This window comes from Psittacula echo, assembly GCF_963264785.1.
Source record: "Psittacula echo genome assembly, chromosome: 2".
NCBI classification, from domain to species: domain Eukaryota; kingdom Metazoa; phylum Chordata; class Aves; order Psittaciformes; family Psittacidae; genus Psittacula; species Psittacula echo.
In genome coordinates this window covers 63,213,728-63,226,173 of record NC_137737.1, presented here as the reverse complement: position 1 = coordinate 63,226,173, position 12,446 = coordinate 63,213,728, and the positions used below count along the sequence as shown (strand labels likewise).

At 41.2% G+C, this 12,446-nt stretch overlaps 1 protein-coding gene across 2 annotated transcripts in view; it reads right to left on the bottom strand.

The window, feature by feature from the left end:
- Window positions 1–12,088, bottom strand: part of KIAA0319 — a 31,479-nt gene extending 19,391 nt beyond the window's left edge. Inside the window, exons 1-8 of one of the 2 annotated variants that reach the window (XM_080611095.1) lie at window positions 11,381–12,088; window positions 7,587–7,770; window positions 5,445–5,549; window positions 4,684–4,781; window positions 4,187–4,274; window positions 3,514–3,606; window positions 2,780–2,912; window positions 735–963 (exon numbers count right to left, since the gene is read on the bottom strand). In XM_080611095.1, the coding sequence (XP_080467221.1) occupies window positions 735–963; window positions 2,780–2,912; window positions 3,514–3,606; window positions 4,187–4,274; window positions 4,684–4,781; window positions 5,445–5,549; window positions 7,587–7,770; window positions 11,381–12,073 (1,623 nt within the window). In that variant the 5' untranslated portion in view covers window positions 12,074–12,088. The remainder of the gene's footprint in view (window positions 1–734; window positions 964–2,779; window positions 2,913–3,513; window positions 3,607–4,186; window positions 4,275–4,683; window positions 4,782–5,444; window positions 5,550–7,586; window positions 7,771–11,380) is intronic. The other variant, XM_080611096.1, reaches the window with a different exon arrangement.
- Between the last annotated feature and the right edge of the window lie 358 nt (window positions 12,089–12,446).

Here is a 12,446-nt window from a genome sequence, read left to right as displayed (position 1 = left end):
ACTGCAGAAATCAAGCCTCAAAAAAAATGGCTTCTGAGTTTCAGCGGGCTTCATTACATTAATTACCTCAACTGCCTACAGAATTACAAGACTCTCCAACTGAGTGCAAGTTCATTGAAAATTTTTATTACATTTTCTCAGATTAAAAAAATTCTCAGATTAAAAAAGCCATGAAAATAAGAAAATAAATTCAGTTGGCCTTCATAGGAAGCCCAAGTTTTAGTGAGCATACAAAGAACACCAAAGAGCATGGCTTCGTAACACTATCATGGCGTAACATGCCATCTTTCACTTGCAAAATTAAGCTTCTATTTGAGTCCTACTTTCTCCAGGAGGAAACGCTATAATAAAACCCTGACCATCCTCCACATTCTCACAAAACCAATTTTCAGCATGTCCAGCATTTCAGAAGATGGAAACCTGTGGAGCTCTAGGGTCCAAGGACAGACATTGTGAACTTAGAAGTCTTTCCAAACCACCAAAGAACAACAACAGCAGGAATGAGAAAAAGCCACAAGGTATGATAAGAGAGAGAAGGAATTAAAAGTAGTATCTACAATGAGAGCTGAATACATGAGAGAGGAATGATGACAACCACAAAAGAAACAACCTAACAGCATTCTAGATATCTTAGTGCTTCTGAGTTCTGAGTAGTTACTTAGGTGTGTGCTTGTTCATGTTAGATGCAAAAATAAAAGAGCTTTCCAATCCTAAGCAAGGAGAAACAGGCATACCTGCATTGCTACAACCTTTCCTTTGCTTTTGGGACTGAGTGACCACTCATAGCTGACAATTTCATGGTCATCGCTGCTCTGGTTTCCATTCAGCGTGATGAAGTTCTGGGGCAAGGTGACTGCCTGATTAGGTCCTGCATTGGCAATAGGTGGGTAATCCACTGGTTTGTTGACACTCAGTGATGCAATGGTAGAGTTGGCTGCCCCATCCGAATCAATCACTGTGAGTCTACGACAGGAAAAACAGTATCGGAAATCTGTTAATATGGACTTCTGTTAAGTTCAAAGGTTACCTTTTCCTGGCACTTTTTAGAACATCACCTAAGACAGACCCACTGATTATACTACCCAAACTTCTGCTTCAGAAACACATATCTGACAACTAAAGTAGGACAGAAATTCAGAAGACTGATTTAAAAAAATCCTACAGCTTTCAACCTTTAAGGAAAATAATAATAATAATAATAATAATAAAAATAATAATAATAAAAAGCCTAGCTGTACCGGATCCCACATGAAATCCTTTCCCTGCAGTCAACGGCAACTTCATCAAACAGATTTCACTGCAAATTCTTTAAAAAGCTTACTTAGTAAAAACAAGGGATTTGACTCATCAGCCATAGTGTAACAGTCCCATTTAACACCTACATCCAAGACTACTCTTCTGGATGTTCAGAAGCTCTGCTTACAGCGCACTAGCAGTTCTTAAATTCTTATTGCTTTGTGACGCTAATTTTAACGCAGCTCACATTTCTGAAGATATCAAGTCACAAAACTAAAAAAGTACAGGGTTTAAAAACCCCACTACTGCCTCTCAGAAACATAATGACAAATCATCTTAACATGAGTCTGCTGCAGACACCCAAAAGTGATGAGAAGCCTGCCCTCAGCAGTATGGTAACTGACTATACCTTTAATTCAACTCTTCTGAAAACTACATACTGCTGTCCACATGGAAGGGAACCACTCTTGAAGCTTTTCCTGAGTAGAACAAGACCAGTGCTCATTAATTCTTTTGTTAGAGAGTAAATACTTTTGCAGTGGGTGCATATCCATGTGTATCAGGAACACTGGATTTTTTTCAGCCAGCTCATTTCCTCTAAGTTTGAACACACTGCTCTATTGTTCAAGTACCTCAGCCTTCCCTAGAGGTGCACAGATATAGAAACTGATTTCTTAACTCCCTAGGGTTTAGAACACACTTGAGAGCACTGCTTGTAAAAGCAAGCTCCGTCCTTATTAATGCAGGAAAAAATCCTATGCTTCTTTCTGCCACCATACAATATGAACAATTCCAATAAAGAACAGAGAATAGATGCTGAAGTTATGCAATTTTTGTTGAAGCTTATGCAAAGCACCACATTTAACATATATGTATGCTGACTTCAACATTCTGCTGATGTTACTCTGATACACAATATATTGACTAGTAGGCTGTTGCGCACCGGCAGCCAAATAACCCAGGCTGGATCAGCAGGAAGTCTGCCTCTGTGCAGCTTAGGCTTTAAGTTAAAAAGCTCAGAAAATGAACTCTGATTTTAATTAAAGCACTCAGAACCAAAAATGTTGCTTCCATTGCTGGACAAAATCCAGCTTCAGCAATGAATAGAGGGAACCAGCAGCAAGGCAATGGCTTTTATGAAGAACAGAGTGACCCTTATTAAAATGAGCAAGGATCAGTCTCCCAGTATTGTTCTGCCTCCCATCACCTTTCAGGGGATGACTTTCACAGCCTGACTGCGGTTTCATCTCAGCACACTTGCCAACTTCTACAGAAGGGGCAGGGAGGGTTGTGGGTGTTTTGCATAACTTTGTGCTGTAATGTATCTCTACATCAGTATCACAAAAATTACTGCAAGCACTTTTTAATAAAATTGCTCCCTATCTCTCTCTACTGCACAAAATGAAGGTTAAAAGCATGCAGAAGAAAAATTAAGTTGTTTTTTTTTTGTTTGAGGAGGTACATGCAAGCACAAGAGAAACAAACATTCAGCTGACATCACAGAAATACTTAAAACCTCAAAGGAAAGCATCTGTGCAGATACCTGAATGTGTAGTTCCCAGGAACAAGGTTAGACAAGTGCAAGACAGGTGTGTCAGCAGATGCCTTCTGCTCTCGCAAAGGACCTTTAATTTCCTCCCAGTGGTAACTCACTATCTTCATATCATCAACACTTTCTATATTCATTAAAGAAAACCATGTCAGTTTCTTGTAGAAACTGCTAGAATAAATACTAATGTCTTTCATGCACTGATACCTGTTTTTTCTACAATTATCTTCTCAAGTATATTTGAACAGATTTCATGTACCATAGCTGTTAAACCACATATTCCAAGCTACATTTGGTATGGTTTATCTAAACAAACAAAAAATTCTTCACACACACAAATAAAAATCAGTCTCAGACTCTGCACAGTCTGCTCTCAGTAATTATGAGCAGAATTATGACATTTCATCATACCCTACATAACAGCCTTCTACCATGGCACCAGCCATGCTGGCACAGGTTTTCTGGGCAGGCAGGAAGAAACTGTAAGAGTAGCTGCTGTTTGGACGCAGCAGCCTCTGACACACGGCATCTCAGTCTCCAGGTGGAAGGCTGCATTTTATCACCTTTTTTTATTTATTAAAATAATCAATAATTGGACTCAAATCCCAAAAATAAATTCAGGGAACTTCTGAGTGAAAAGAAGGAATTTCACTTGTAATTGACAACAATGACATTGTAACTGTATACAAAAAATAGAGGATATAAGCACAGGAAGGTCCAGTACATACGACTGCCATCAATGAAGGTAGAAGTTGTAGGCAAAGAAACTTCTTGTACTTTGGGTAAAGCAATGGCAACAGGAGGCTGGTTAACTCTGACTGCTGTGAGAAAGATGAGAGGAGAAGGAAAAAAAAAAAAAAGAAAGAAAAAAATGGAAGTAGTGAAAGCCCAGGTCAAATTAACGTGTTGACTCTACAGATTAATAGTCCCCAGTGATTTAAATGTAGGATTGACAGCTTTGCAGCAGCATCTGCTTGTCCTTTTTGGGCAAGGGGGAGAAAAGGTTACTGAAGAACAGTGCACTGACACAGCAGTCTTCTGCCGCAGCCCCTTTTAACTGGTATAATTTAGATTAGACCTGCGCGCTGTAACTTGCAGCTAGAGCTTGTTCGGCACCTAATTGCTGTTCCCAGTTGTACTGGAGAAGACCACAAAAGGAGGCATGATGCTATCTCAGGCCTTGCCTGAGGAGGGTACAAGACCAGAAAGCATTTAAACACAATGAGCCAGCAACTCTACTCCCTTAAAATGCTTTACAGACACCAAGTTAGGCAACACCTCTGCATGATTGGACTACCAGATGCTCTTGGCAGACAGCAAGTGACAGACTATTAGATAAGCATGTTGTACAAGCACTTGTGTTGAAGAAATTAATTTCATTATTTTAGTCAACTGATTTACCTGGTTTGACTGTGACATTTACAAAACCTTCGCCAAAGGCACTTTCACCAGAAACCGTCACTTTGAAGGCATAAAGTCCCACTGATAACTGAGACAAACACAGAACAAATTGAGTTACCTGTCAAATTATACAAAAGCGGTATGCATAAATCTGCCAGTCATGTTGTAAACAGAGAAAAATCTGGATATCCGAAACCTAGAGCTCCTTTCATAAATACATGCACAAAAGGCTACTAGTCACTGCCCAGAAGTGAGAAATACAAAGCCAAAACTTAGGAATTTTTACTCTACCTCAAAAAATTATTAGAGCACTCTAAAAAAAAAAAACAAAACAAAAAAACAAAAAAACCCAACCAAACCACCACTTTACTAATTTGGCAAAGATTTGGTGACACATGCAAGTGGAGAGACTCCCTGAATCCAGGTGCCCTTCCCCACAGGTTAGATTCCTGTGAAAGGACACAAACACACTGAGCCTGAGCTTACAGCTCACTTACATGAGAGAGCTTCAAGGTCTGGCTGTGCCTGTGCTCCATTTCACCACCATAGTCAGCAGGGTGACTGATTAAGCTCCACTCATAGGTGTAGGCTGTTTCTAAGAGCAGTAACATAGCATAACAGTAATCAGCTTTGCCTTCAAAATAAGCCCAGAAAACAAAGAAATCAAGTTCACTATCCACCAGATAAAATGCTACAGTAGGAAATCATAACTGCGACTGTTTAAGCCTGCAAAATGAAGCAGTATGAAAACACGTTATACTCCCACAGTGTTTTGTAACATGGTAAAACAGCAAGTATATAATGGACTTCACAAATAATTGACTTCACAAAATCCAGCTTCATGTGAAGTGAACATGTTTTACATACCTACCTGTGAAATGTGTATTCCTTGCTGCTGCAGTTCAGTACCTGGTAATTTTAAGGTAAATGCTGCATCCAGAAGCTACTTCCCCCTTCCCTTTACAGCAAGATACTATAACCTGGATCACATTATCTTTCGGTAGAAACTACAGACTTTCTATAGAACCATCTGGCTAATGAGTTCAGGTTCTGAAAAGAAAAGCCACTAAAAAAACCTGATAAATCGCGAAAATGAAAAGGAGGAAATCCCCCTTTGCAGTTGGAGCCACCAAAAAAGTACCAGTAGGAGATGAGAAGGATTGTTTTATCCTGAGACATTCACATAAATCAGGACTTGTCTGCATTTACAGGTTGGTAGTGTGTGCATCTCCTTGTACGCCAAGGCCATTCAACTCACCTGTAGGTGGTGGTGGGACAACAAAGGCATTCAGTTCAACCTCATTTTTGGGTAGCACCACTTGTATGTTATCTCCAGCAGACACAATAAGTTCTTTTACTGCATCTAAGACAGAATGAGTACATTATGTTTTAACAGATGGACAGATTTAAATTCAGTATCTTTGAATATTACTTGTAACAGATTAAATAAAATTTGACAAACTCTACAATGAACAGGGAAGGACAAGTAAAAATATAAGAATTCCTCAATACATAATCATGACTATGGCTCCTTCACCTTTCGCCAAACCAAAATTTTTCTTCTTCCCCAAATAGGAAGTGTCATTTCCCCTACTTCTGTCTTATTTATGGAAAAGCATTCTGATGACTCCTGAGTATCACAGGTAACATTGCTCTGCATAAAGAATTACACATTTTTCTTGGATAGAAGTGCAGGAATTAAAAAATACACAATTACAGAGGACAAGAAAAGCCATCTGCACCAGAACAAAATTAATTAAATGAAGCAACATAGTCCAAACTAGAACTGTAGTGCTTGCCATCCAGGAACACCCTCCCAGTTCTCATCTGTGAAACTCTTTACTCTTCCAAAAATGCAAATTCCACACACAAATCCAGTCCTCAACAGAAACGTACCAAAGCACAACTTCAGGAAAGGTTCCCACAGACCTGTATTTCAAAGGTTTTAAATGTCTTCCTGTTAATACTGGGAACCCACAGAACAGAGGTTCTGCAAAAACAACATTCACTAGTGTCTAAATGTTCAGCTTACAACTTGCTAATAGATGAGCAAGGTGCTACTCAGTGCCAGCTGACAGGCCTAAAAACGGACTCAAGAGGCCGCATTGCCAACACACTTTCTGTCACCGCTATTTTAATGCACCCAAGGCTCCACAATTGCTCATGGGAGTAGCCCTAGACACCAGTGGAATGGATGTTTGTACTTGGACCTCCACATGAGATGAGAATAAAATGGCTAGATGAGGGTGATGACCAAAAGAGAGGAGTGATTGTCTTCCAGACTTTTAAGACAGTAGGGCTGGTAACACACAAACTTGAGGTATTCCTTGCACAAAGCAGTACTTACGTTGAGATTCATCACAAACTTCCCTTCAGCTTCTTCTTCCAAGCTCCTTTCTGAGTCATCTTCAACCTCCTCCTGTGAAGGAGGACGAGGAGCTGCCTAGTCAACACTCAATGGTAATGATGATCCACTGCCTTGGAGAGAGATCTCCTGCAGCTCATTTTTTCCTGTCACCTCTTAATGCTATCCTGGCTGGCAGGCTGCAGTTTGGCAGAGGGTGCCAAGAGTGTTCCAAACACTTAACTCTCCACATCCTTCAGTATACCAGAGGGCCAAACACCACTTCTCTGCTACTTGTGGCCCTTCTAACCATTTCAATTGTCAGGATGCACAGGGAGGCAGGAAACTCAGCAGAAGAAAGGAGATACTCTAACATACACACACACATAATTTACTGCAACTACTGAGAACATAGTGGACATGTCCTTGTCAAACTAAAAGCTGTTGTTCTGCAGATGGAAGCCTGATAAGGTTTCTCACAGCTTTGAAATTAGAGCAGAACTTTTTTTCCTCAGGATGAAGAGGCCAGGTTCTCCCCTACTACAGACTAGGCTTCTGCCCTATTAAGGGCTGAGCTTCCTCAGGTCCTACCTATGTTCCTGCATGATATCTGAAAACTATAAATAATGGGAACCTTACTCAAAAGTTTGAGAGGGAACAATATTCTCAAGAGTCACACAAAAACAACAGTATGGCTAGAAGAGACTATTCTAAAACTCCAGAAAGCCTCAAATATTTCTCACCAAGTATAAAAATTAACCCATTTTAAAAAGCCTTTTAATCTCTTCTTTTACTTTACTGTATTTGCTTGGATTATAATTTCCTGCTAACAATGGACTTGGTCAGAGTTTTGCCTCAAAAGTAAGTGGTTAAGGAGTCTGAAGTTTGCAATGTTACTGTAGGCCTACAGGCCTGAAGTGGGATGATGTTACATTCGGATAAAGAGCGAGCTCATAACTAGCAACAGTTTGGAAGCTTGACAGTCGTAAAAGCCATCCCCACCCAATGTCCAACCTGCAGGTACCTCTCAGATCTCCAGCTATGTTAAAACATTACCTGATTTAGCATCAGTAACGGGTGGTGTGACTTGCTGCATGGGCTCAGATGACACAGTATTAGTGAGAAGTAGCACGATCCCACCTTCAGTTCCATTCTCTGGGGCCATTGTGGGAGTCTGGGTTTTCTCTGACACAGCTGGGGAGAAATCCAGTTTCTCTGAAGGAGGGGAAGGTGTAACAGCCTGAAAAATGAATTATAGGGAAAGAATTGTCATAAGTGAGCCATTTTTCACATTTCTAGATTTAGAAGTATGCTGTTTTTTAAATAGCATGTAGGATGAACTTACTGATACATGTTACTAGGAGGTTTTATTTGTATACAGAATATCAATCAAACAGGAGGACTGTTTGATTGGGGCTTTTTGTGATTTGTTTCATTGTGCCCCCACCCCCCCACCCCACCCCCAAGCTTTACAAAAAATGCTCATAATTTTCTGAATTTCAGACACAGAACAGTATAGGCTATGGTTATCAAAATGAGGTAACCTGCAACACAACTAACACTATCAGTTCTCAAGGCAACAAAGTACAATAGGACAGCTCTAAATATAGTCATAAACCTTTAAAACCCAATGACAGAAAGTCTGTGTGGTGAGTGTTATTGTGTTCATGCTTTACACACAAACATAACAGAATCCTTGACTCTTACTGTATATGCTCAGACCAGAACTTCCTCATGCCTTCTTGTTTCCTCACTACTAATAAAACCCTATATCTCTCCACTTCAGTCACCAAGCTGTAGCAGTGTTCCCTCTCACCCAACTTGTGGTAAATCAGAACTTCAGCAAAGAACACAGCAAGTTTTACAGGAATAACTCAGCACTGTGTTAGCCTTGCCCAACACCTTGCTCCTCTCCCTTAAGCTGTATCACCTTTCAGTGACACATTAGTCTCAAAGGGCAGTTTCCCCTTACCTTCTCAAGACATATTTCTGACCTAACACCTAGAGAAAAGCATTTTGCTAATTCTGGCTACTATGTGTGGCACATGAAGACATATACTGTTATTATATATACATAATCTATTAACTGAAGAATAGGATTATGAAGGTTGGTAAAATGCACATTGGTATCATAGAACGGCTGAGGTGGGAAGGGACCTCTAGAGATGGCCTAACCCAACTCTGCTCCCCAGAGCGGGTCAGATACATCAGGCTGCTCAAGACCATGTCCAGTCAGGTTTTGACTATCTCCAAGGACAGAGAATCTACAACCTCTGGAAAACCTGTTCCAGTATTTCACCATTATTACAAGAAAAAAGAAATCAAATGTTTTTAGTGTTTAAATAAAATTCCTTGCATTTCAATTTATGCCCACTGCCTCTTGTTCTGTCACTGGACAGCACTGAAAAGAGCTCATCTTCATCATCTTCACTCCTGCCATGGTTATTTATACACATTGGTAAGACACTCCTGAACCCTCTTTGATCAAGGCTGAACAGTCCGAGCTCTCAGCTTCTCTTCAGTTGCTCCACTTTCATTCTGCAGTCTGTTGCCTCCCTAAGAAATCAGAGTAGCTCTGCCTTGGATGCAGACAGGAGGAAAAACTCCCTGAGCAGCTGGGAGCACCAAGGTGACATCAGGGACTGGCTTCCCAGCCTGCAAGGAAACAGAGCGTATGGAAGTCACCTGCAACTTCATCTCTGCCTTCAGTTAAGGACAGAGAGAAAAGATCTCTGTGCAGCTGGGACAGTAACAGCAGTGCTGGGGACTGTGGCTGCCTGACCTGTGAGGATGCAAAGGACCACACCAAGAGCTGCACCTCCAGATGGGTCCGTAAGAAAGACTATGCAAGCACCTTTGTGGCCGTATCTTCAGTTCTGCCCCAATATGCAGAGAGTAAGACGATGTCTCTGAGCAGTCGAGACATTGACAACAGGATCAGGGACTGCAGCGCCCCTAAGGCATGCCAAACCTATACCTCAGCTAGAATCTCACCCTTGACAACACTATCACGCATGGTAAGAGCCTCAAGTCTGTCCTGCCTCATGCCTTGACAAAAGGCAGCTCTCCTTTACGTAATCACTCCATCCCACATCTTCGAAAAAGATCTGCTTTAACACACTTCAGCAAACCGAAGCATTTCTTTGCCTGCCAAATTTGAGGGATGTCTACTTTTCTGAGTTTCCTCTGGCTTTCCTCCTCTCCTGGACCTTTTTCCAATCTATCAGCTAAGAAGCAGCCATCCTGATGCTGACAGATGGGGACAAAGTCATCTCAAACAATACCTTTCCTGGGTCACTGTCTTCTGCAATGGCACCAAACATCTCTTCATTTGGCAAGCCTAGACAAGACTCTGCAGTCAAAAAAGCTGCCCTGTTGCACTGTCACATCCAAAGCAGTGTCACAGCCAAAAAGATAGCTTAAATTAGGAACATTAGCGGGCAGCAATGGGGCAGGGGCAATATCAGGAATTGAGTTCTCAGGCAGAAACTATTGTTGAGAGATATTCCTGAGCAGATGTAGAAAGCAAGATTAACCCAAATTCTAGCTTGGGAACCAAAAGGAAAAGGAAAGAAAAGAAAGGACTATTTCTTGGAGTGAACAGGGTAGGCAGTTCTGTTGGTATGGGCTTTGTGGGGTTTTTTTGTTTGCTATTACCCACCTGTACAGCCACAGCCGCTTGTTACAAAATAAACACATCACCCATGAGGGCCCATGTCCTTCAGTTCTCAGGGTTTGACTTGAGTGTAAACTTCTTGAGAATTCCCACAGAAAACAAGAATACCTCCATATCCAAAGGAAAAAAAAAAAACACAACCCACAACAACCCAAAAAAACAGTCATTCAGTTTCCTGGGGAACATTTCAGTTGCCCCTCCAAGAATCACCTCTGTAAGTAAGAAAGTTGTACGAAATCTGTGACAAGTATTTTCTTCCCTATGGCAATGGCAATAAAGCATCATTTTTACAGCAAGAGATAGGTAGTTGCTGGTTATAAAATCTGGCGGAATTTAGAGCAATCCAGCTAACAGTGCTTAACTTCCTCCTCCCTCTAGCAGGGGTGTGTGTGTCAAACCCAGTAAATGTTGACCTTACAGCCTGTTTCAACTTCCCAACTGATCCCACCCTGTTCTTAAGAAACTGGAGCCCCTGATCAAACTCATGGGCATAAATAAGGAAAAAGGTGCATTTTACTTAAGTATCTAAATTTGGCTTTAAGTATTTAACTTATTTTTCTTATTGACAGACTCAAGAAAAGGATTCTGAGAACAAAAACAACTTATCCACTTTATCCTGCTGTACATCATGGTCCAAAGCCACCACCACTCCTCCTTACGTACCTTGACTCTCTCTAACATGTTTCAAGAACATTATAGAAGGTATTCAGCCCCATTACATCTGTAACACCGCTATGCATTAGTAATGTGAAACCCATAAAATAGGCTTAATTTTATTGATGGAGGAACTTATAGTTACTGGTCTTGGCTTTTGGATACTAGAGTCCACTGGTATTGCTCAGCTGGATTACTGCTGACAAGTCACTAAGAGTCAGAACAGAAGAATACCATAGGACCATTCCAGTAGGTCCAAGCACACTCCTCTGTACACTTCCAAGGAAACCCCAGTGTCCCAAAAGCAGCTCTGCTTCTTATCTGACAGAAGAGTCCTTTAGCAATTCATCCGCCTATTAAGACTGATGAATTGCTTTCAGCCTTTTCTACACTGTAATAAGACTGTAAGTCATTTGAGACTTGTTGCATTACAAAGCAATAACCTAATTTGATTTGAAAAACAAAACCATTGCAAATTGGCCTCACCATACTCTGCCTGCTTCCTGAGGGGCAAACCTACCTCTTTTGGCAAAGCATCATCAGGTTGTTGAAGAAGCTGAACAGCTGCTTCACTTTCAAATGTCTTCCTAGGGAATGGTGTAATCTCTGGGGGAGATGACAGCCTCTCTATGGAGTGTTCAGTGACAGAGTGGAATTCAGAGCCGTTTTTATTCAGAAGGCTTTCCCTTTTCCCAGACTCTCCTTTCTTCTCAACAATGTCTTCCTGGTTATCTCCGTCATCACCCATGGAATAGTTGAAGCCGTTTTCACCTGCCACCATCGGGCCCCAGTCAGCATAATCCATGCTCTCCTTCTGCTCATGCTTGATGCTCATCTGAAAGGGGTCCTGTTCCAACTCCTTATAATCATCAATGTATTCAGGTATCTCCTCAAGGCTGGGATCTTTGCCAAGCAGAGACAGCTCCTTCAGCCTACTCACTTCCTCAGATGGCTCATTCTGGAGTCCCACAGAGTGGACCATGCTTGGGATCACTTGCCCAAATCCCAGCAGTGAGGCTGGCCTCTGAGAAGGCCTCAGCACAAAAGTAAGATAAGATTTTACAGTTTCTATTTTTTTAGGTTCACAGTTCTCCTTGTGTTGACAGTTCACAATGTAACAGCGTCGTTCAAACATCCAGGACAAGTCACAACCAGAGAGGTCACAACACGCCGCGATGCAGTCCGACACAGACATCACATGAGGAACTCGCATAATTTTAGTGGTTTCTAAGTTGGGAGATATTACTGCACCTGAGTACGTGGCTCCTTCTCTGCACTGCTCACAACTGGAACCTGAAACAACACCACCAACATAAGGCACAACACTACAATCAAGCCATAATATAGTTTACTGTGACCAAAAATGGCTTATCACAAGAAACAAGATAAAAACAGGTGGTACCCTGCTAAAATAAGCTCATTTCTTTTCACTGACATCATCACTACTCCACTATTTTTCCCCAACATGTCCCTTTGCAGTAGCATTTGTACTTCAAAGGATTTTTCAGTGTAGGATCTTCATATGTTTTGCAAAGTACTTTTTACTCCCTTTCTATAAACACATAAGAAATGAAAGTGAGTTGCCA